This window comes from Tenebrio molitor, chromosome 4 (genome assembly GCF_963966145.1).
Source record: "Tenebrio molitor chromosome 4, icTenMoli1.1, whole genome shotgun sequence".
Lineage (NCBI taxonomy): Eukaryota > Metazoa > Arthropoda > Insecta > Coleoptera > Tenebrionidae > Tenebrio > Tenebrio molitor.
Window position 1 is genome coordinate 2574849 of NC_091049.1, and position 23976 is coordinate 2598824.

The 23976-nt window shown below is 38.3% G+C and overlaps 4 protein-coding genes across 4 annotated transcripts; all 4 read left to right on the forward strand.

Moving 5' to 3' along the window:
* The first annotated feature begins 38 nt into the window (after positions 1–38).
* On the forward strand, positions 39–2559 carry rept (RuvB-like helicase 2 rept). The gene is made up of 6 exons (XM_069046396.1): positions 39–125; positions 265–650; positions 704–906; positions 960–1148; positions 1392–1967; positions 2027–2559. The coding sequence occupies exons 1-6, from the start codon at positions 120–122 to the stop codon at positions 2053–2055; spliced, it is 1389 nt and encodes a 462-aa protein (XP_068902497.1). The 5' UTR covers positions 39–119; the 3' UTR covers positions 2056–2559.
* Positions 2560–5258: 2699 nt separating this feature from the next.
* Positions 5259–9882, forward strand: LOC138130028 (protein takeout-like). The gene is made up of 5 exons (XM_069046397.1): positions 5259–5449; positions 5664–5756; positions 7707–7854; positions 7914–8047; positions 9457–9882. Exons 1-5 carry the CDS (start codon positions 5371–5373, stop codon positions 9756–9758), a joined length of 756 nt encoding a protein of 251 aa, XP_068902498.1. The 5' UTR covers positions 5259–5370; the 3' UTR covers positions 9759–9882.
* A 74-nt stretch (positions 9883–9956) lies between these two features.
* Positions 9957–11166, forward strand: LOC138130029 (protein takeout-like). The gene is made up of 4 exons (XM_069046398.1): positions 9957–10116; positions 10192–10432; positions 10493–10626; positions 10677–11166. The coding sequence occupies exons 1-4, from the start codon at positions 10053–10055 to the stop codon at positions 10979–10981; spliced, it is 744 nt and encodes a 247-aa protein (XP_068902499.1). The 5' UTR covers positions 9957–10052; the 3' UTR covers positions 10982–11166.
* A 10711-nt stretch (positions 11167–21877) lies between these two features.
* On the forward strand, positions 21878–23316 carry LOC138130032 (protein takeout-like). Its single transcript, XM_069046400.1, has 4 exons — positions 21878–22352; positions 22399–22639; positions 22678–22811; positions 22867–23316. Exons 1-4 carry the CDS (start codon positions 22292–22294, stop codon positions 23166–23168), a joined length of 738 nt encoding a protein of 245 aa, XP_068902501.1. The 5' UTR covers positions 21878–22291; the 3' UTR covers positions 23169–23316.
* The last annotated feature ends 660 nt before the right edge of the window (positions 23317–23976 follow it).

Genomic DNA, 23976 nt, shown 5'->3' on the forward strand with positions numbered 1-23976 from the left:
GCAACAATTAATACTTCTATTTTTTAGTAACTTTGCTTTTTCAATTTCTTGTGTTGGCATTACTTTGTTTATGATTTCAACTTTTCGAGAAAGCAAAAGCCGACAAAAACACAAATATTATGGCCGTAAGTACTTTAAACAACACAAATTAAACACAACCCCCGAACCCACCCCGTCAGCATGCATAAATCCAGCACCGGACAAACTCCCGCTGCACAACTTGCTGTTTATGTCGACTCGCGTCCCTAACCTAACTTTCTGCAGGCCGCTGCAGCCGCAAAAATCGCCGAAGTTCGCGAAACCACGCGCGTGGAGCGCATCGGGGCCCACTCCCACATCCGCGGCCTCGGCCTCGACGAGAGCCTCGAGGCTAGACATGTGTCGCAGGGCATGGTGGGCCAGACGTCCGCCCGCAGAGCCATCGGCATCGTCCTGAAGATGGTGCGCGAGGGACGCATCGCCGGGCGGGCCGTCCTCCTGGCGGGGCAACCCGGCACCGGCAAGACCGCCATCGCCACGGCTCTAGCCGCCGCTTTGGGGCACGACACCCCCTTCACCAGCATGGCCGGCTCGGAGATCTACTCTTTGGAGATGGGAAAAACCGAGGCGCTCACGCAGGCCATACGCAAGAGCATCGGTGTGCGCATCAAGTGAGTCTCATGCTCACATTCTCTCCGTCATCATAAAATGCTTTTTTTTTGAGGGAGGAGAGCGAGATTATCGAGGGTGAAGTCGTCGAGGTCCAGATCGAGAGGCCGGCGACCGGGGTGGGGACGAAAGTGGGCAAGCTCATCCTGAAGACGACGGAAATGGAGACGGTGTACGATCTGGGGGGCAAGATGATCGACAGTATTTTGAAGGAGAAAGTGCAGTCGGGCGACGTCATCACCATTGACAAAGCCACAGGTTTGGATCGCCTTCCCCTGGATTTTCCCTTTCTTACTTGTGGAGACTTCCAGGAAAAATCACTCGCTTGGGGCGTTCATTTGCTCGAGCACGTGACTACGACGCCACCGGACAACAGACCAGATTCGTCCAGTGTCCAGAAGGTGAACTCCAGAAGCGCAAGGAGGTCGTTCACACTGTCACATTGCACGAGATTGACGTCATCAACAGCCGTACCCATGGCTTCCTGGCACTGTTTTCCGGTAATTTCTTCCAAAGAATGGACGCCAGGACTAGTTTTTTTTTCGTCCTGATCCTGCGATTCATGAGAAAAAAAAGCGACAGTCACAAAGTCGATCGTTTTTTGTTGTCATGGCCCACTATTCTGTCACAAGTCAGTGTATTGTAAAAAATCCAAAGAAAAAAACAAGCATCAATCGCGAGACTGATCGTCTTTTGTCATTGTCCGCACTGCGAGCTCTTGAACAGTGATCGTTTTATCGTAGGGGACACCGGGGAAATAAAGTCCGAAGTGCGGGAGCAGATCAACGGGAAGGTGGCGGAGTGGCGGGAAGAGGGCAAGGCCGAGATGATCCCGGGCGTCCTCTTCATAGACGAGGTGCACATGCTCGACATCGAGTGTTTCTCCTTTTTGAATCGCGCCCTGGAAAACGAGATGGCGCCGATCGTCATAATGGCGACCAACCGGGGAATCACCAGGATCAGGGGGACGAACTACAAGTCGCCCCACGGGATCCCCCTGGACCTGCTGGACAGGATGATCATAGTGCCGACGACCCCCTACGATGAGAAGGAACTGAGGGAGATCCTGAGCATACGGTGCGAGGAGGAGGACTGCCAGATGTCCGACAACGCCCTCACGGTTCTGACGCGAATCTCGAAGGAGACGTCCCTCAGGTACGGCATGCAACTGATCATGACCTCCAGTCTGATAGCGAGGAAGAGGAAGGCGCCGGAAGTCGACGTCGAAGACATCAAGAGGGCGTACCAGCTGTTCTTCGACGAGGGGAGGTCGGTGCAGTTCCTCAAGGAGTACCAACAGGAGTTCATGTTCAATGAAGGTGAGACTGGGGACTTTTGCTTCGTAATGTTGGTACTAATTTGTATTTTTGTTGTGCAGAAGACGCCGCCGAGATGGACACGTCCTAATTATTTTATTTTTTATTTTTGTTGTACAGAACTCGCACAGAATTGTGCTCGAAATGTTTTTACCCTCGCGGTGGCCAAAAACAAACGGGCAAAGGTCGGAAAATGATCGCCCCACCTCGGGATTACCTGAACTTCGGACGCGGTGACGTTTTGACACTTGACCCGACAATGCACAATTGGATTTTCCCAGTCAATTAAACATACATAATTCGATTCGGTGTCGAAACGTTGACCGAAGGGGCGGCGAGAAATTTCCACGACGACGAAACGCGAATTCCGAATAATTGGAGGACGATTTCACGTCAAATTTTCTCGTTCCAGTTTTGGACGTTTCCTTAATCTGCTCGAATCAAAGTGTCACGCTTGAAAAATTTCCATAATTTCGGTTATGCAAGATGCGCCGGTGCGCCAGTGGCGTAGACCGGGGCCGGTCTCGTGGGTAAAAACTTCGACAGCAATTCTGCATGTGCGCCGTCTTATTTTTGAATAAAGCGTTACAAGCTGTCGGTGCGTAATTTTTTTTGGAAGTCTGCGTCATCCACCGCCGATATGGTAAATAAGGTAGCAGTTTGGGGCCATTAAAGAGATGCCAGGACGTTGATGGCATTTTAAATTAGATTATTCTTGTCAGCAGGTGGATTTTAATTTTATTTAATAAATGACTGTCGTTGAGGTAGTGACGTCTGTGTGGCTGGGGGAGTGACGGCACTTGTTTCCACGAAGTGGCTACTTCGGCGGTGCCAGAGGCTCTTATTAAATACTTAATTAGGTGATAGATTAATGTCGAGGCCTTTGTTTGTTTATTTATAATTTTGAATAATAATTTTCGTGGGAAGAAATATGATTTTTTTTAATTAAATACATATTTTTCGATAAAAATACATTACCTTGGGTTTTTTTGGGTTCTTTTAAATAAACCACAGAGATACTGTGACAACTGATAGACAAGAGAAGACGTCATTTAATTTTTTTGTTTACCAACAACTAGATGTGCAACTTCTAATAGTTTTTCTTCGTGCTACATCATCAACGTAGTTAACGAAACACATTAACTGTTGTGCAAAAGTTTACAACAAATAATTAATAAATCATTAGTGTGTATTTCGAAAATAATAATAATTTTTTGAAAAATGGTGTTTCAATTTCCTTCAACAAACAAATATTTTTTTATCCCAATCGTATAGTGTTACTCATTTTGACAATAATTTTAATTGATAAATAAAGAAAAATACTCTAAAGCAATAATTTTATGTTTCTTGACAAAATTCAGTGGCTCCTAAACATTTTTTGAAAAACTTTTTACCCCCTTTTTCTCGAAAAATATCAACATTTGCATAAGGCACTATTGGCTCAATTGTTACCTTTTGTGGAGTTCTATCACAGGGTAAAATATCTGCACAACTTTGAAAATCACCCTGTATACGATATACAGTGTACCAAAAAAATGGTGTATACATATAAAGTCCATTCATTTTGTATTGAACTTTTCAAGGTCAAATAATTTTATTTTTTGGCTTTGTAATTATGTTTTGTAAATAGTGACATGCAGATAAACACCGTAAACGTTGAATTGAGCATTGCTAAATCACATTATGTTGGTTATATGCATGTCACTATTTACAAAACATAATTACAATGCCAAAATTTAAATTATTTGACCTTGAAAAGTTCAATACAAAATGAATGGACTTTAGTAAATTTAAAAAACTCCTGGACTGTCAAAATTAAATTTTAAATAAAATGCTTGTTTTGACTGTACTTGGATATAAAAAATTTTCGCTAGAGTGTACTGACATCAAAATCTAGTTACAAAATATATTTAGGTTATGTTTTCATTTTTAATCTATGATTTTTAATCATTGAACTAAAAATGTTTTCAATCATTCATTGCTTCGAACACAAGTGAAATGCAGAAGACTAAATGAATTAGAGCAATTTAATAAAGTTTATAAAAAACACGACAAACTGAAAACAGGTAACAAATTAAACAACAACCAAAATCATCCAGACCAAAATAAACTAACCTGTTTCATTTATTCAGAAGAAAATTATTCAACACTTGATTATAACACTTATCTCTCCAAAATTTTGATTTGTGAATCACAAGAACGAACACCAATTCTTAGTTAACAATACTGGAGCGGCTTTGGCACAAATTTGTAATTTCTTTCCGTTATTATCACTTTTTTGTTTGTTCCTCATAACAATTTCTTAAGGCCCTCTTCTCTGGCGCCAATAGAACCACCCTAGTTCGTTTTGAACTTTCCATTTGAACCTTTTTACAAAATACACTTAAATAATTTTACAATTTATTTGACAATGTCAATTTAAACAAATGAATAGTTTGAAAAATTAAAAAATCATAGATAACAACTGGGTAATATGAAAATAACTAGTGATTTAACCAACCTAACAACTGCAATTTTGGTTTTGACAGTCCAGATGTTTATTGAATGGACTTTTACATACTCGTATATCTTTTTCTTGTAGATTCCAAATCACAAATGATATTCTTTTAATCAGAATTTCCAATTTATATCACACATTAAAGAGGAGGAATCATGAAATACATTTTTTTTTAACATAACCTACGTCTACCAAGTCTACCATCTTTTTCAAAAAAATGTTGATTGTTTTTGTAGGTGTTACAGAAAACGTACATAATATTTTTGTCGGTAACGGTACCAACTTTCATTTTCAAATTGTAACCTACATTTTGTTGTCCTCTCGTTATCATCCTCTACGTATCACACAGAGGGGATCATAAAAATGTACGAGATCAACTTTCATTTTCCAAACGGCAAAATACACCTTTTCAGACAAAATTTCCACAGAGGGTGGATCGTATCGCGTACGCATTTTTTGCCAGCACGACCACCAACTTTCATTTTTTAAAGAGCAACCTACATTTCCTCCGACAAAGTTTCCGGCGTACCACCCCAGTCAACAATTTTGTGTTAAAATTAGTTTTTCCCATCTCAATTACGTTTCTCACGAGAACCAGTGGCGTCCGTCTCCCCGCACGTTTTTCTCCATTTTGCGCGTTTTGAGCCTGGGATCTGCCCCTTGCAGCAGATTACCTCGTTGCGGTTGTTGGTATTTTTTATGTCGGTGTGCGTGCGTGCACACATGATGTGGACACGGTGTGTTTTTTGTATGTGTGTGTGTGTGCGCAAATATTTCGGTATAAAAGAGTCAAAGTGGAACATATCTCAACGATTTCCCCCTCGACCGGGCTATCCGAAGGTGCCGCGTCCGACGTCAAAACCACGTTCACTTGCACTATTAACTAATAAGATATCCACCGTGTGAACTATGGTCCGTTTTGGTGTCAACGTTTTCCTTTTCTTGGCGGCGGTTGTCGCAAGCTTTACGACACGCGCGGCCAAATTGCGTAAGTACCACTCTGTGTTTTTTACTTTCTTTCGAAAACTGGTGACAATTATGTATATCAAAACAAAAAAAACAAAAATCAGAACAAAATTTAACAGAAACGACCAATTTCGAACGGAGCGGTAAGTAAAAATAACTATTTTATTTGTTTGTGTATTTTTTTTTGTTTTGTTCATATTTTGTCTCATATTATTTTTTTCTATTCATGTTTTTAGCTAGCAGTTTTAAAAGATGCCACAAAAGTGACCCACATTTCGATGATTGTCTCGTTGTGAACATCGAAGGTGCCATCAGGAGTCTGAAAAACGGTAAATTTTTGAATTTTTTTTTTTACATCTTTCATTTGTTTTTTATTTGGACCATCCCAGAGGTATGAAAAAATACGATCAAAATATAATCACATTAAATTTTTTTTTTTAAATTAATTTAATTATTTTGTTAAGTTATGTATTTAATGTCCTAAGAATATTTTCAGTGTTTTTCAAAATTTTTTTGCAAGTTTGTTTCTCGTGTTACGATTACATATTTTCAAATTTCTTTGAGACATTTTTTTCTATATTTTGCTACGAAAAAATAAAATTGGTTATCAAAGAAAATTTCTGGAAGATTTTGAAAATAGAAATTTTTCAAAAATGTTTTTTGGTTGAAAACAATAATTTGAAAATTCACAACATCCAAATCAACAAAAAAATTGTTGCTTAAAGATTTTTGATTTTTTTAATAGAATGAGGATATAATTAATAAAGATAAAATATTGAAAATAATAATATGTAATAAGAATAAATAGTAAAATAAATGATAATACGTATTAAAAATAGTGCTTTTGCATTATCATTAACGATTGAAATATGCTACATATATTATTTAAAATCATTAAATTATTATTATCAAAAAAGGAGACACGGCATCGAGGCCGGATTTATTTATTATTACAAATAATTTTTTAAATTTAGAACTAGAATAACAAAATCAATTGAAGATCCTCTCATGAATATTTAATTTTTCTATTGATATTCTGTACATTTTCTTTGTAATTAATTTTCACCTTTTAATATATAGGGCGTCTCATAAATAAAAATAGTAAGGACACAAATTACATACAGGTGAGTCCAAATTGTGTTTACATTTTGCAGCAAATGACACTGTTGACATCTGGAAGTATTCAATATACACAGTGGACGCTTATTTTTGCCCCAATGATGGTTTTTTTCAAAATTGATTTAAAAATAAAATTTCATTCTAATTTTTTATATCGTCAGAGTTTTCGTCGCAACCAAAACTTTCTTTCAATTTTAAAAACGTAAGAATACACAGAGTGTTTTGTATGAAATAGCAAAGTTCGTGTTAATTTTTGCTGCGGACATTTTAAATTTTTTTTTTTTTTAATTATCCAACTACTTCGCAAAGTTTCTTTATTTTCATTTTATATTGGTCTAGTTCCACAAAATACATTTTTAAATGGAACACATATACAGTGTGAACCAAAATTCTACAATGAATTCTATTTTATAGTTCCATATTATTTATCATTCTTGCTGACATATTTTTCCTATTTATTCTTACAATAAATAATAATGATAGTAAAAAAAGGGTGCGGCATCCAGGCCGGAAAAACAAATTCAATTTTTTCCTTAGAGATTCTAAAAAAATATCAACCAAGGTCACAGTAACACTTGGTTCAACTGAAATTAAAATAAACTTTATTATCATTAAATTAACACTTGCATAATTTTCCATTTTAATAATTTAGCAAACATTACATCATGAACAGATTTTGGTCAAATGTCGTAATTCCAAAAATTTGTTTTTCACTTGTTTCTGTCAAAAGAGCTGATCACAGATTTTTTTCCGCTTAAAAGTTCGTCTTCTGTTTTTTCTTTAAATTTAGTTTACTATATGTTTACATTTTGGAAAACGTTTCAAGTACAAGATTCAAATTAAAAACCACTTTTGATTTAACCCGAAACGGACATCACGTGTTTCTTAATTAATTATTGTTTCTGTTTACTAATGTGTTAATTAATTTACTAATTACCTACACTTGGAAGAAAATCAGAAATGAAATTAAACGAAATCTGTGACACATTAAACTGCAGTAAACCATCAAGCTATGCAACAACAATAAATTATTTCGGTTTATGACCTGGGGGCGCCACAGGCGACAACGAGGACCGAAGTGACGGCGGTGAATTGCGACCGAATTGAGCTGATGTCACGGCATCCAGGCCGCAATTTTTAACGTGCGGTTGTATTTTCAGGCGCCCCCGAGCTCGGCCTGGACTCGTTCGAGCCGCTCCTCATCTCGTCGCTGATAATCGGCGAGGGCTCCGGCCCCGTCAACGTCCAGCAAAACTTCAAGAACGTCAAGCTGCACGGCCTGACCGGCTCGATAGTGTCGAAACACAAGTAACGTAACACGGCCCGGTCGATTTACGAAATGCTAAGAGCGAGTTTGCGTTTGTTAGGGCCCGCCTGGACGAGAACATCTTGTACGCCGAGTCAGTCACGCCCATGTTGCGTCTTGAGGCCGATTACGACATGAAGGGACGAGTGTTGCTGTTGCCGATATACGGCGAGGGACCTTGCAACGTCACTTTGGGTGAGTGTGAAACCGCCATTAGCCGCGACAGCGGCGCTTGCACAATGTAATGTCAAGAACAGTTGCGTAACGGAGCGATTCGCGATTGTCTTGGGTTGTTTTCCGGACGGATCGGGGCTCCGGGGTCGACCTCGGCGATTAGCGACGAAGACGAAGGTTTTGTTTGCGGAGGTGATTAGACCCGAGATGACATTGTCCTTTTGTTTTGCACCTTTTTTTTATCACCGATACAAAATAAACTTCATTATTAATAATTATTATCCGTTCACGTCACGTTGGTACTTTCTGTCTGATGCGGTTGCCAGCACTGATCTAAACCGCAACCAATTTTTTTTGTTTGCCACTCTTTTAGTTGGCAGCTCTGATCTAAACGTATCAGTCACAACCATCCAATTTTGCCAATTACTGCAATTACGTTTGCACGCTGTAAATAAAAAAAATATTGCAATTTCCTGCTTGCGAACAATCTCTTTTGACGTTTTTCATGTTTGACATAACGGCGAGCGAATACAAAAAATCGAGTTACCTGGATTGTGCTATTCTGATGCTTTGATTGGTTCAAACCACCATTTTCGCCGTATTTATTAAGTGATCGATATTTCAAAAATTCCTTAAGATTATTCAATTCAATGTGGTCTGTAAAAAAGCGTCGTAACAAAAATAGAAACTGATATGCTGAATTTTTTGACAGAAGCCAACAAAATGGCTGACTTTGTGATGAAATGAAGTTTGAACTGACCTCTTGTTCACAAGGTATAAAAAAATTGTTTGATGTTTTGTTCAAATTAACGAACAGGACGTCGCAAACTATTCAAAAATCATTTTTTGTACTCATAACCTCAAAATCGGTATTTCCTGGTTGTCCTCGGAGATTGGTATTCGGTGACATGCACTATGTCTATAGTACCATAGACAACGGGAAATGTCAATTAAAAATTTAAACAAAATGGACGTTTCGTCACATTTGCAATTCTTGTAACATTAATTCTCATCAACACAATAAATAAGTAATTTTATTATAAAACAAATAAGAACACAATTCAAAAAGGTAAGAGCACCTACCTAATAACAGGGCACCGAAAATAATTGTTGTTGTTTTTCAAATGAAGAGGAAGAAGTTGTTCAATAAGTTGTGTGATCGTCGAGGACGCCACCGACGCTTTAAATTTTAATAATTTAGTAGGTAATCAGCGCGGATGGTGCTACCAACCCAACAGTAAATAAGTTACCAATAGTAAATTAAATATTTGCTTTTTAAATTTTATTAACAAAGTTTTGCGCGGAGAAATTTATCCTCAACTATTTAGCAATCGTTGGATAAAACCAAGAGGTAATGCGAAACGTCCAGTCCGGTGCAATCAATCCCTCGCCACCTTTACTTGTTTCTTTCTAACGACGAAATTTTCCAGTCAACACCAAAATCAACCACACCCTTTACGGCGAACCTTTCGAGCGCAAGGGCAGAACCTTCCTGAAGTTCGTCAACTACACCGTGACCCTCCGGCCGGACAAGGTGCAGTTCCACTTCGCCAACCTGTTCAACGGCGACGACCGCCTCGGCGACGAGATCAACCGAGTGATGAACGACAACTGGGACGTGGTTTTCACCGACGTCAGAGAGGGCTACGAGAAGAGCTTCGGACTGATCTTCAAGGACCTGGCCAACAGGGTCTTCACCAGGGTACCCCTCAAAGACATCTTCTTGGAGTAGGCGACTGCCCCAGCATCGTAGTACCGAAGATAGACAATCCGAGTAGAGATAGACTGTATATTTTTATAATTTAATCTCTAAGTAGTTATTTATGCCACAAGAAAAAATAAAAATCTAACTCACACGCCGTGTTTTGCGCTGACCCACATATTACCTAACGGATTAAGTGGCAAAGGATTACGCAAGGACCGCCGCAACACACATTTTCAACCGACAGGTTTGCCGGATTTTTTCTTTTATTCGCAACTATATAAGAAAAAACAAAACGGCAGACGAATCACTTTCCACCGAGACATGTACGCCTCCACGGCATTTTTTTTCATCTGCGCGGTGGCCGCCGCGAACTGTGCCAAATTGCGTAAGTCCCGACTCGTCCTGAAAAAAATTATTATCCCGGAGTAGACCGACTCGTCCTGAAAAAAATGATTATCAGCTTCCAGCTTCACGAAATGCCATCGCAAAGAAAGCAACTTTGGGCGCTGCTTGGCCGCCGCCGTCGAGAATGCCGTCGGACAGCTCGACAAGCAAATCAAGGAGGTGGGCCTGCCCAACATGGAACCCCTGGAGGTGCCCGCGTTAAGGATCGGCGCCGGAACAGGACCCGTCGCCTTCGAGCAGAACTACAAGGACGTCCTCGTCTCGGGTTTCACCAAGCTCCGGTGCTCAGCAGCCGCGTGAGTGTACTAATTACGACTAACTGCGATTAATTGGGACTAATTGGACTGATTAATTAGGATGGATTTCGCGGCGAAGACGCTCAACATGACTGTCACGATACCGCAGCTCAAGTTGGAGTTCGCGTACGAGATCAGCGGGAAGATTCTTCTGTTGCCCATCTATGGTAAAGGACCCGGAGTCATCACGTTAGGTGCGTAGTGCTAATTGGATTTTGCTAATTAATTAGTGACCACCTCTTAGACGAATTGGAGCAAGTCCTCACGTTTACGTTTGAAGAGTTCGAAAAGAAGGGCAAAAAACATTTCAGGGTTGTCGACAGTAAGCTTGTGATGAATCCGAAGTTGATCCAGATCAAGTTGGACAACCTCTTCAACGGGGACAAGGCTCTAGGTGACAACATCAACCAAGTGATGAACGATAATTGGGCGGAAGTTTTCGCCGATGTCAAACCCAGCTACGAAGAAGCGTTCGCGAAGATATTTTTTTCTATTTTTAACAATCTGCTGGCGAAGGTACCCATCTCGGAGATTTTCGGGGAGGAGTGAAGACTCACCTTTAGCGTAGGAGGAAAAGTTGCAATTTTTTGTTCGTTATTTGTTGTATTATTTTTATTTATAAGAAATGTTTAGAACAGGTGCGTTTAGTGCTGCATTGAGTTCTGGATGGGAAATAGCTTCAATGATCTTCTTCCAAGTTGCTCTCACAACACTTACCTAATAATAATAATAATGATAGTGGTAATAAAATAATATGTACCTACGATAAAAAATAGATTGATTGTGCAGATGCTGCAGTGAAGATAACGAAAAATATTTTGCATTATTAAAAGAAGTGTGAGCGAAACTGAAACATCTTGATAAGCAGCAGGCAAGAATAAAACAAAATGGAAACCAGTTGAGAAGTCCAATTTGTGTTTCCGGTGTGTTTAGAGAGAACATACGTCGAAGATATTTTGCAAGATCCAAAGTCTTTTTCTATTTTTTGTCAAGTAAATCAGGTTCAGGACTTTTTCTTTTTGGTTAGAGTGAAAGAGAGATTTTAATTTAGTGTTGTTGAACTGTGAACGTAAGGTCCAAATAGAACTGTACCAGTTAAAAACAAATATCTAGAATAAAAAACGAGTTGTGATGAACTGTTGGAAAAATTACGAAGAGCGAACCTTTGAAAGTAGAAAAGTACAGTGGTGGTCAAGTGGTAAAAGGGCGTTTGATGTTAGTTGTTAAAAAAACGAAAAGAAATAATTCACACCAAGGTTTGTTCGCTGAATAAATGACATAGTATATGATTTGACAGCTCCCTACGTTGACAAAAACAAACACCAGGCCACAATTAGTTATTTGTACAACTAGTTATGAAAGTCATACTTTTTTCATGAATTTGCAGATTGATTAACGAGGGCGTAGCCCGAGTTAATCAAGCAAATAAGTGAAAAAATTAGACTTTCATAACGTGTTGTATAGTCCATTTTTTTTATTATAGTCCGATGAGCTTAGTCCGAATCAAGAAGTCGACATGACCTGCGTCTGCTTTCGACATTTGACAGCAGTGTATGGTTCTACCAATATTTGAAAATTTATTTAGGCAACATGAGACAGATATTGTATTCTTTCGTGCTTTCTTGGTATTTCTGCAAATTCACTCCTCCGTTTTAATTTTATCTTTCAAAAAACCGCTCCCTTCAGAACGCTTTTGATAACTATTTACATATCAACTAATAGGTCAGATATGTTAAAAATTGTTGAAAACAGCATTAAACAACCACGTTTAGAGCGTCTTTCTTTCTTCCTAGATTTTGTTTCGGCAACGCCATGAACACAAAGCAACTCTCTACGAATTAGTTTACCCCCTTACCTGTTAACTTCCAGTCTTGCAAGTTTCCGCGCAATTCCAATATTATTTTTGCAATTTACAAATTCTGTAAAAGGATCTGTCCACATGCTTTTCGTTGGCATCATACGGAGGACATTTCAAGCAAAATTAAACAAAATTATCACAAATAACGTGGTTAAAACGTAACCTAAAAATTTGACGTCGCTAGTGGAATAAACGTACAATTCGCGTCTTGCTCTAATCGCACATGCTAAAGCGAGATGCATAGTGGGACACGCTTAATACAATATAATTGATTTCATATAAATGTTCATCAAGTGAGCTGTGCATTTGTAAAAGCACCTTTAATTTAGTTACATTACAAAAGTCACATTTATGAAGGTCATGTCCAATAAATCTTTACTTGGTAAAAATACAAAGACAAAAACAAATAAGAATTACCTTAATTTAATCAGTAAAAAGACGTAACATTGCTTTTGAAATCAGCAATGTTAAAATGGACAAAAACTAAAAAATTAGTCAAATCGGGTTCGCGCAGAGCAAGCAACTTTGAAAGTTAAAGTCACTAGCTTTAGCTTTACTACCAACAGAAAATCAGATTTTCATGGCTTGCTTAGATGCACATTTATATGAAATTGAGTATACGTACAAGAATTCAATAGTTTGTTTACATTATGTTGAAAAGAGATAGCAATATGACAGTTGTTCTGCTTTTTAATTGATACATCGGACTACAATTAAAAAATGGACTATACACATTATTTTTTTGCATATCGAAAAAAGTTGAGAAAAAAAATATTAGGCATTCACGATCTTTTTGGGACCGAGTTGGCTATGATTTTTTCTTTTCATGTTGGACTAACTGACTCAGTGATGCAATTTTTTTTTCTGTCAGTGTCTGTTCGATATTTTCTTGCCACTACATTGCCAGATTTATTATTTTAATATTCGTAAGAAACTAAATGATTTATTAAGTATGTTAAAATAATTTAAATTTCCGTTAAAGGAATAATCAAAATTGCCAAAATAATTTTAATACGATAGAAAATATCTATTAAACGATTTAATTTAATTTAAAAAGGACAGACCAGATTTAAGAGATCCGGCAACAATGTACCTATCCAGAAAATATAACCCTAAACTGAAAACAACCTAACCTAACACAAAAAGTGTCAATTTCCTTTAGGGAATTTACTTATTACCGAGGTACTGCCAAGAAAATCACTAGATGGTCATAGCCAACTCGGTCCCAAAAAGATCGTGAATGGCTAATAGGTATGCTTTGACAATTATCTCCAAGGAGATGGAATAAAATGATGTAAAAAAGTACTACTTTCAGTACGATTTTGCGTGTAAAAAACTGCCACTTTCATTACGATATGCAAAAAATAGATTTAGACAATTTTAGAGTTAAGATTAAGTACTGTATAATAATTAAAGCAGCAAAAAACAAAGAGTTTTTTACTTCAATTTCAAAATCTCATTTGAACAAGAAAAATTGTCGGTGACAAAAACTTAAGATGAATAATATAAGCTCCTAAAGGGCTTGTTTACTAGAGCTCTGCGGAGATCATTGAAACTACACTTTAGAGGGAGCCACCATATGCAGGGTGATTCACGTACGGTTGGCTTCAGAAAAAACGGGAACTCTCAGAAAAAGTTCTGTCAGATTTTATTAAATTTTTATAGTTTGAAACGGGCTTTTATAATTTAGGTTAAAAAACTGCACTCATGTGTCAGAAATACAACTGTCAAACAGACACAAATTGACATAAATTGTCAAAATGTTTCTACAGTGAAGAATAAATTATAAATACATATTATATTAACTACATATTTAGATTTGCTTGCATTTACTTCACAAAGTCTGTGGCAACCAGGCTGCCAATGCAAATTTAACTCTCAAAAACTCCCCTAGGAACCAGGATCGAGCCTACTTTCTCTTTTATATACTCCGTACTCCGATAGATTGTACGTTTTTTGACAGAAAACAGACCCAGAGAGAAGTGTGACGGGAAATAATCTGCAAGGATACAACATTTTTCTACATAACGTGAAACAATTGAAATGGAGAGTTTAGTATTTTTCACTGCTTTGTTTTGGAACTAGAATTTAAAAACGTACAATCTATCACCGTACGGAGTTTACCACTCTATAATATAGCAGGTCGTGCTATACAGAAATAATTTAGACTTCAAAGAACAACCGATAGAGACCACTCGTTACCTTTTGGAATTAATTAAAGTCACTATACAGTATATCTAGTGACTTTATTTGGAATTTGACGTTTAAGTCTAAAATGTAACAATTCAAGTTACAGTGTTGAAGTATTTAAAGTAATACTTGTTACTTTCTTCAATAGAAATAGTTTAAAAAAAAAATTGTACAAGGTGATCAAGAAGGACTAAAAGGATTGTTCGAGTTGGCCATTCTTTTTTAATTCGGCTGTTGGCAACTCTGCAACCGTATATGTTTTGTTGGTTTACCTGACAGCAATCTGACGTAACACGACAAAATGTTAGGTAATGAGAGTAAAAATTAACGGTAAAAAGAAATTATACTGTACTGGCAACCAGTAATTGGATTGTAAATCCCGCTTCGAAAATATGCCATTCTAATTAATGAAAATATCGTCTTCTATAGTTTATTTTTGAATCAAAGAACCACAACACCGCAATTTACACCCAAAATAGAGCTGACAACATTGTACACTTTTGACATAGGGTGAAAAATCTCATCATATAAAAATTGAGGTTATTAGAGATATTAGTAGCGCAGCATGTTAATAAAGTTAATAACAATTAATAACTAATTTGAGAGTTTAATAAATGTCTTACTTCGCGAGGCATTTTTAATAACACGTTCAAATTTTAGCTGCGAGCAAGATAACTCTATAAACTGGTACGCCGTCTCGCCGCCATTTTGTGATTTAATTTTGGAACCAGATGACAGTTCGTATATAATCTACTAGATGGCGAAACCTTTCCGAGGACTGTCATCAAGCTGTCATTTTGTTGCGTCCCGCCAAACTAAAATTAAATATTTTTCGTTGTTGTCTAGTCGTTTTTTAAAAAGAAAACATGAAGAAGTGTTCCATTTGTGGATACATTAAAATCCTGAATACAGACCGCTCAATATTTCAGGTTCCTTCGGTAAATTTTATGCAACATTCATATTTTTCAGATAAAAAAAGATAAATCACAGCTATTATAAACATTCTTTTAAGTCAATTTTATCATTATATACATTTTGTAGACTGCCGATAGACTCCAGGAATGGATTAGAGCTACGGGAATACTGCTAACAACGGCAGATTTTGTGTGCATGAAACATTTTCCTAAAAAATATATTAAAGAATGTTGTTCCTTAACCCAGCCTCTTAAAATTGTCCGAAGATTATTAACACCAGATGCTGTTCCTACTACAAATTTAGAGTCCACATCCAATGATTACTCCTTACAATCATCACCTTCCAGTTTCCAATATACTGTGCCACGGAGGCAGTATATTAATAAAAATAAAAGGTGTGTACATTCCTATTCTATCCAAGTGTCATTTTAAAATCCTTGTTTATTCTAGTTGTAAAAATAATCAAGAAACAACCCAGATTAACCCCTGTATCCCGTCAACTAGCCAGAACATTCCCTGTCATTCCAATTTTGCTAATGCTTTGTCCACATTCTATTATTGTTTAGAAACTCAACTCGATACATTACATTTGTCGCTACCTCTTGAATGGGGTATTCATAAGAAAACGGATTCAATTATCGTGAGTCACATCAGTGGTGAAAACCCAAAAGTGGACAAAGCAATTGTAGTAAAGAAAACACACAACATAAACATTTTTATAAATGGTATCATGCGCACTTCAAATTTTGTGCCTCAAGATTTGAAAGAGTTCATCGAATTTGTGAAAGGCATTGTAGTGACCCAGTTTAAAATTTAAATTTAAATTTCCGGTACCTCCACAACAGCGCGCCAAATGTGAAGGTACTAGCGGCTAGACTAGGCACTACGAGCGGAAAGATAGCGGGGGGTGAAACGGGCTCGCGCGGGTGGTTGACGGGGGTAGCTCACTTTTGTTTGGTTTTTCGAAACGAACAGACCTTGCGAAGAGCGATCCAATATTCCAAAAATCTGTAAGTTACATCTGAACCAATTACACTACCGTTCCGAGTAGCTATTTTGTGTCCCGTGAAGAATCCGGCGTTTTTTTTATTCACCTGGGTAATTTATCCCACTTTCGTTGCCTGTTTTTTTTTTGTGTTTTGTTTTTTTGTTTCGGGACCAGGACCACGTGGTAAGGGTATGTTGTAGATTTCATTTTGTTGCATGCTGTTTCTTTAAGAAGCGCCCATTTGTTAATTTTAAGCGTTATCCCTAAGTTTTCTCCCGGGAGGATCATTTTTTTTGTAATCTTGTAATTTCGGAAATTCGGAGCCGTCGTCCGTACCGCGAGCGTCCATTTTGTTTCTTTCACTAACATTTTATTTTAACGGCACTCGACCCGCCATCTTTTTGTTTAACATTACCAGCGATTATTGTATTCGTGGTTTATGTTGTTTACTGATATTTGAGCCATTTAATGTGGTTCTATTTTATCGTTATTTAACTTCACGTTTTGTTCTCTTTTATTTCCTCATTGTTTAATGTTGTGGTTTGTTGTTTTTGCTTATGTTATCCTTGTTTAATGTTGCGTTTTGTTTTGTTTATTTGATCATTGTTTAATGTTGCGCTTTTTTTGTGTTGAATTTTCGCATCGTTTAATGTTACGCGTTGTTCGATTGAATTAAACTCGGGTTTTCTTTATGTTGTTGTTAAGCACCGCTAGGTTTCGGAAGAGTTAAAGTAAAATGTTGTAAGTGCGCCACAATGGGAGTTAGGTTTCAATCAGGAAGTCGTGGGGTTGTCTAGTAAATTCCTGGGGAGGCCACGGTTAAGTTACGACCGTTAGCGGAGGCGGACCTAAGTCCTGCTCGATGCGGCTCTGGGATGCTGACGTGAAACCTCCGTCGCGGTTCTAGAGATCTTAGGTTTTTGTCGGTAAACGGTTGGTTGGGGAAGGTGGAGCAAGCTCTGCTCGAAGCGGCTTGGGAAGCTCATCGTACAACCCCGAGGCGCTTTGTCACTATGTCTTGGTCGGTGAAATAGCCCGACGTTCATTACTAACCTGAGTATCTAGAAACGTCGCTGGTCTCAAGCCGATTCAGATTATCCTTCTGAGTATCTGAGTCCCCTCGCGGCCGAAAGTTTGTTACCTCCAGCTCTAAGTTCCCGTCGGCGTACCTTGACCGCGTAGTTCCAAATTAAACATTGTTTGTCATTAATCGAATTGTAAAATATGAGTAATACCTGGGATACGGTTTTTGAAGAGGGTTTTTCATCCGTCCCTGTCTGTAATAACTGCACCATAATTTGTTTACTTGTTTTGCAAGCTTTAAACTGTCATTTTGTCTGTCATGTGCCCGTTCTTCTGTTATTTTAAATATTGTTGCATTCATCTTGTCGTTTATCTTTGTGATGTACTCAACTAGTTAATTTCTTGTACTTCGTTAAACTTAATTTCTGTCTTTTGTATTCGTTCCAATTTCTTTTTCATCAAAGTTATTACAGACATTTTTAATAAAAGGTATTTTGCGTCCCTCACATGTGTATTTTATTTGCGGCACTCTTCCAACTGGAACCCTCACCGTTTGCATTCCGAACCTTTTCCGCCAAAAGAAAATCACAACGTAGGGCTCCTCCGATTCGATGACGATCACGACCACATTTGTTACCGTTTTGCGCAGGTTCAAATATTTGGCGGAAAAAGTAATTTATTCAAATCATTACAGCATTGATAATATCAGAATTTGTAATGGACCTGGAGCCGGTAAAAGTGCTAGCCACTTTTGCACAGGAGAAAATGAAAGAAAGAACACAAATAGATGCAGTGCATGTGCCTATTTGAGAAAACATGTGGCTAAAAAAGCTGCAAATTTGGCTAAAAACAAAATGCAATTAAAGGTCAAAAGGAAATTAGCAAACAAGCATTGTGTCTATTTAAAAAGAAAACATCAAAGTCAAGGAAAACAAATTATACAATTACAGAAAAAAATGGCAAATATGAGGAACATGAACGATTTGATCGCAAAATTACCAGAAAACCAGCAACAGGTAGTGAGAATGTGTTTTGAGTCGGTAGGACGACCATTAAAGGGAAGGAGGTACAGCAAAGACTGGATTTACACGTGCATTTTAATGAAAATTAAAAGTCCTAAGTTGTACAGACATTTGAGAAACAGAATGTTACTTCCACTACCATAACCAAGCACATTATCTAAATATGTAAGAAATATAGATAGCAGTTATGGTTTTCAACCTAAATTATTTGAAATGATAAAAGAAAAAACAAATAACATGGCAGAATATGAACGTCACGGCACTTTAATGGTAGATGAATGCAAAATTACACACACCTAGTAAACATTTTGACAAAAATTGCTTGGAAGTAATGGGTTTCGTTGACTTAGGTGAATTTACACCTGAATGCCAAAAAGACCAGTTAGGTGACCATGTGCTCGTTATAATGTTTCAATCTTTTGCTGGAAAGAACATGCAAGCTCTTGGTTGTTTTCTGTCCAAAGGTAACGTTACTGGGAGCATTCAGGCCAAGCTGATATTAGAAGCTACTGTTTTATGTGAGGCAGCAGGATTGTTCATTGATGTGGTCACTTCAGATGGCGCTACCTGGAATAGGGCAATGTGGAAGTTTTTCGATGCAGGAAATCCAGAAGCGCCATGGTGTGTTCATCCCTGTAACAACAAAAGGACTTTAAGAATGTGTTCCGATTATCCACACTTATTAAAATGTTTGAGAAACAGACTGGTTGAGAAAAAACAATTTCATGTGCCTGAAGGCATTGTTAAAATGTCCCATTTTGAAAAGTTGATTGAATTCGATGCAAAAAACGAATTCAAATTAGCACCTAAACTGAGCCGAAAACATGTGAATCCTAAACTTCACGAAAAAATGACAACTCGTTATGCCTTTCAATTATTTAGTGGAACCGCAGCAGATGCCCTATCAAGATTAAAAGACAAAAATTTACCTGGACTTGAAGATTGTGAGCCTACAATACAGTTTTGCATGCGTATAAACAGAGTATCTGATATATTGAATTCAAACAGTCGTTTAAACGCTTTACGACCAAATTCAGAACAACAGCAAGACCTAGAAGATTTTCTTATTTATTTAGATTTGTGGAAGTCATGCTCAGAACCTAATTTTTTCCTAACCAATTCTACTGCAGATGGCCTGAAAGCCACTATTAATACTACTTTAAATCTATTAAAGTACTGCACAGAAGAATTAGGATATAAATACCTTATGACCACAAGAATCAACCAAGATCCTCTTGAGCATTTTTTTGGTTTATTGAGAGCTAGTGGTGGAGCAAATAATAATCCTGAGTCAGTACAAGTAGCTCAAATTTTTCGGCTCATGTCACTCTATTCCCTTATTAAACCACCTAGGGGTAGTAACATAACCGGAGGAAACATGCTTGATGCCCTGGTTCGTGATCCAAGTGAATTATTCACTTACAATTCGCCAGCCCATTATAAACTCACAAAAGTCCAGATTGATTTAAAATTAGATCAAGCCTTGGAACAAGACCTTAGTTATGGTACCATGATTAGGTTTGAAGACAATGAAGAGGCATTTGCATATGTTTGCGGTGCCATTGCTCGAAGGCATAAATCAGTCGATTGTTCCTGTTGTCTTTCAACAATTGTAGGAAATGGGGTGGAATCATTCAACGCCTTCATAATTTTGAGAAGCAGAGGACACCTAACATTTCCTTCTGCCAGTTTAATAAAACTGTTACAGGAAGTGGAATCAATCATCGTCCAAAATCTTAAACAAAAGATAAAAAGAAATACACTTCTAGAAATTTTAGAAAATATAAAACGAACTAAAATTCACAATTTTGTTGGCTGCTCAGAGCACAAGTCGGAACTAACTAAACAATTAATTTTTTCTTTTATAATTACAAGATTGTCTTTTTCTTGTGAGAAAGAAGCAAGGAAAAGAAGTGGAGAAAATACTGATTCTAAAAGATATGCGAAATTGTCAAAATTAGTTAAATAAATAGCCGTTTTTTACTTACCTTAAATTTTAAATGTTTTTTCTTTATTTGAATGATTTTACGTTAATAGCACAACGTCCAACACACATCTCAAACATTATTAATGGTGGAACGGAAATGGAACGGAACTCGCCAGTCGCCATCCCGCTCCCCGCAATCCGCACTGTCACTCGCTGAACTGTCAGTATTGACAGTCCTTCGAAAGCTGGCGACATCTACCGACTTTTTATCTTGCCCCTTAATTTGAAACAAACGTTTCTCTAATAAGTTCGTCTACCAGTCTATAGAGTTATCTTGGCTGCGAGTTTGCGTACTTTCAAGGACATTAAAAATGACAGACGTTGGCTGGTATAGCCAATAGATATCATTAAAAATAGACTACAACGTGAAGACAATTTTAAATTTAAATTAAATATATTGGAAATATTCAGTGAAGGCGCTGAAATGAATGAAATGTCAAATGTTACTTGTCAACGATGCGGCTGTCAGTGTCAAGCTGTCAACAAACGGAAGCTGATCCAGTGTACCTATTACCAACTTTAAAGCTCAATCGAGTAAAATTGGAAATAATTACAACACAAGGAAGGATATCAACATAACGAGAGTAGAAAAGAGGGAACCTTATACAATACATCTTTTGGCCAAGAAACAAATTCAGATGCGAAAAAATATGAGGTTGCAAAATAACAGCAACATCTCTTTTTCGAAGATAAAATAACTAAAGTTAGTATATTAAATAGAGTTGGCTCCATCCTGGCTGCACTTTTATTGTCAAAATTGGCACTATTGGTGTCAATTTTTAACGGCATGGGTATGACCACCCGCTAATACCCGATAATGGGTTGGTGACACTGGTAACTAGACGAACAATTGCAAGTTTTGAATTTAAAGTGTCGTGAAGTGCAGTGATCACCTAGCAACCACTCACTGTGAGTCACTGCCAACATTAAAAATTTAACTAAATGTTCCTGAAACCGGTATCGAAAAGAACTCCTTTTCGAAACCCGTTTGAGTATTATACTGACTGTGTTAAAGTTATAGATCCACCACATTTTTGAATTATTTCCAAAAATCCGTTGTTCATTCAAGAATCCAACGACGCTCTTGCCTACTTTTGGGTTTCCAAAAAATCGTTCTTGTTTTTTGAACGTAACTTTTCCAGACCTACCATCCATGGAACACCCATGTCAGCCATCGTAAGTGTCAAGATATGCAACCCACACCGCTAACCGACAATCTGTTTCTATTAGATTGTTAAGTACAACTTGCAATGAAATAAATTCAATCACATCTGGAGAACCCGATGACTCAACGTGCTAAAAAACCAGGTCGATGGCACTCATTATCGCCTATTTTTTGCTTTGTTCTTTTTTTGATTATGTTTACATCGCGTCGAGCTCGGCCAACTTCGAGAGATCGTACAAAACGGTTCTTCGTTATTTCTTATTGCTCTTTCCACAACTGCATCATTTCTAGCTTCCTCAGCGATGCATTTCAGTACAAATCGTCCTGCACAAACGTGCATGTCAACTGACAATTTGTCCAACGTTGAAACCTGTACCAACAAGTTGGACCAGAATCACAAATCGCGTTGATTTCGTTCCAATTAGTCGAATCGAGAGTGGAAGAGTGAAAGCGTCAACACACTCAAATATTTTTTTCTGCGGTGTTGTCCGAATTTTTTTCCCAACAAAACACCGGAACCATCTCGTGCCAAAACAAGTTGACCCACGACCTGCTTAAAGAGAGCGGCCTCCTCTTCGACCGTTAACCGAATCTCTATGTAAATTTGTAGAACGTGCGACCAGTTCCGCGCGATTTTTTTGTTCCATGCACCGGCGCCGCCTATAAAAGAAAAGAAGATCCGCAGCCGCGCGGGTCTTCGACAGCACAGCCATGAAGAACCTGGTGGTGGCGTGCCTCCTCTCGGCGATCTGCTGCGCCTGCCGCAAGCTCCGTAAGCGCCGCCGTCGCGGTTTGTCGCCCCTAATTGACCCTTCCAGCCCCCAGCTTCACCCGATGCAACGCGAGCGCCGCCGACTTCGACAGCTGCCTCACCGCCGCCGTTCCTGCCGCCATCCGCCAGCTGAAGACGCCCCTGCCGAGGGTGCGCCTGCCCAGCCTGGACCCGCTGGAGATCCCCGCCATGTCCATCGCGCCGGGGCCCGGAGTCCTGCACTACCAGCAGAACTACACCAACATGAAGCTGGCGGGGTTCACGGACATCGCCTGCGAGAGCGTCAAGTGAGTATGGGGGTGCAGGGTGTGCTAAGTAATCGTAGGATGAGTTTCGAGATGGCCCGGATGACGATGCGCTGCTCCACGCCGCAGATCAGGGTGGACACGGAGTATTTTTTCAACGGGACCATCATGGTGCTGCCGCTGTACGGAAACGGAACCGGGTCGATTGTTTTTGGTGGGTCGCGAGGAACCATCGCTTGGGGCGTTGTGCTCATGGTACTTTTTTCCAGACCGGTTGAAGTGTTTTCACCAGTTTGATTTTGAAGAGTACGAGAAGAAGGGCAAGAAGTATCTGAAAGTCGTCAACAGCAGTCTCAGCATCGACCCAGAGTGGATCACGTTCAAGTTTGACAATTTGTACGATGGAGATCAAGTTCTTGGTAATAACGTCAACCTGGTAATGAACGATAATTGGAGGGAGATTTTCGCTGACGCGCAGCCCAGCATTGAAGAAGGTTTCACTTTGGTATTTTCCTACTTATTCAACAATTTGCTGTCAAGAGTACCTCTCTCGGAACTATTTGACAGATAAAAATATGTGTGCGCGATTGTTTTGTTGATTTTTTATTTGTAATTTATTATTTGTTAAAAAAGAAAATTTCCAAAAGATTGTCTTCTTTACTTTGTTTTTTTAATCAGTACCCGTAGGTGCTATTATTAATAAAAAATATAAAACTGTGTACCTTTTTGAGATCCTTAAAACGAAAAACACTATACATGTCCCAACTTTTTGTTTCACTCGAGAGCACTGGATTATTTTTCCAAATAGAGGTTATTGACACATTGTAGGTTATGCAACCACATATACACTGACCGACACTGCATTTTGCAGCGTGACGAGCTTGCCAGGAATGCCACGAAGGAGTAAGCGCTACAAAATGCCTTATCAACGAGATATCATACACTATTTTTTCTATTTTGCACCTTTTAAGCCATTTTTGATTAAAATTGATAATTTTATAATTTGGGGAATTTTGTCGTGGTTGGCAACAAATGTCAAATTGTTATTAACAAATTGAGAATGAGCGAAGACCATACCCCGCCAGAAATACGAGATCAAGACTAGTCTAACTGCCCAAGACACGTCTAATGTAACGATTAATGTTTACAATTGTACCGGGTGATCCAAAAGGACTGTTTAAGTTGGCAGTACAATTAAGAAAATTTTTTAATTCGGTTATTTATAACACTGCAACTGGATATGTTTTATTGGTTTATTTGACAAATATCTGATATAGGTATATTATTAACAATGACAAGCCACCAACAACCGGAAGTTACTCCTGTTATACGATTTAATATACGATCCAGTGTTACCAACTTAAACAGTCCTTCTTGAT

What these genes read in the sequence shown, in the direction of transcription:
- rept (XM_069046396.1), top strand. An exon ending in AGCATCGGTGTGCGCATCAA is followed by an intron (nt 651 to 703) that starts GTGAGTCTCATG and finishes TTTTTTTTTGAG; the next exon opens with GGAGGAGAGCGAGATTATCG. An exon ending in GGAGTTCATGTTCAATGAAG is followed by an intron (nt 1,968 to 2,026) that starts GTGAGACTGGGG and finishes TTTGTTGTGCAG; the next exon opens with AAGACGCCGCCGAGATGGAC.
- LOC138130028 (XM_069046397.1), top strand. Translation starts at nt 5,371, where the DNA reads ATGGTCCGTTTTGGTGTCAACGTTTTCCTTTTCTTGGCGGCGGTTGTC. An exon ending in TCGATAGTGTCGAAACACAA is followed by an intron (nt 7,855 to 7,913) that starts GTAACGTAACAC and finishes TGCGTTTGTTAG; the next exon opens with GGCCCGCCTGGACGAGAACA. An exon ending in ACCTTGCAACGTCACTTTGG is followed by an intron (nt 8,048 to 9,456) that starts GTGAGTGTGAAA and finishes GAAATTTTCCAG; the next exon opens with TCAACACCAAAATCAACCAC.
- LOC138130029 (XM_069046398.1), top strand. Translation starts at nt 10,053, where the DNA reads ATGTACGCCTCCACGGCATTTTTTTTCATCTGCGCGGTGGCCGCCGCG. An exon ending in CGCGAACTGTGCCAAATTGC is followed by an intron (nt 10,117 to 10,191) that starts GTAAGTCCCGAC and finishes AATGATTATCAG; the next exon opens with CTTCCAGCTTCACGAAATGC. An exon ending in ACCCGGAGTCATCACGTTAG is followed by an intron (nt 10,627 to 10,676) that starts GTGCGTAGTGCT and finishes ACCACCTCTTAG; the next exon opens with ACGAATTGGAGCAAGTCCTC.
- LOC138130032 (XM_069046400.1), top strand. Translation starts at nt 22,292, where the DNA reads ATGAAGAACCTGGTGGTGGCGTGCCTCCTCTCGGCGATCTGCTGCGCC. An exon ending in CTGCGCCTGCCGCAAGCTCC is followed by an intron (nt 22,353 to 22,398) that starts GTAAGCGCCGCC and finishes TGACCCTTCCAG; the next exon opens with CCCCCAGCTTCACCCGATGC. An exon ending in AACCGGGTCGATTGTTTTTG is followed by an intron (nt 22,812 to 22,866) that starts GTGGGTCGCGAG and finishes ACTTTTTTCCAG; the next exon opens with ACCGGTTGAAGTGTTTTCAC.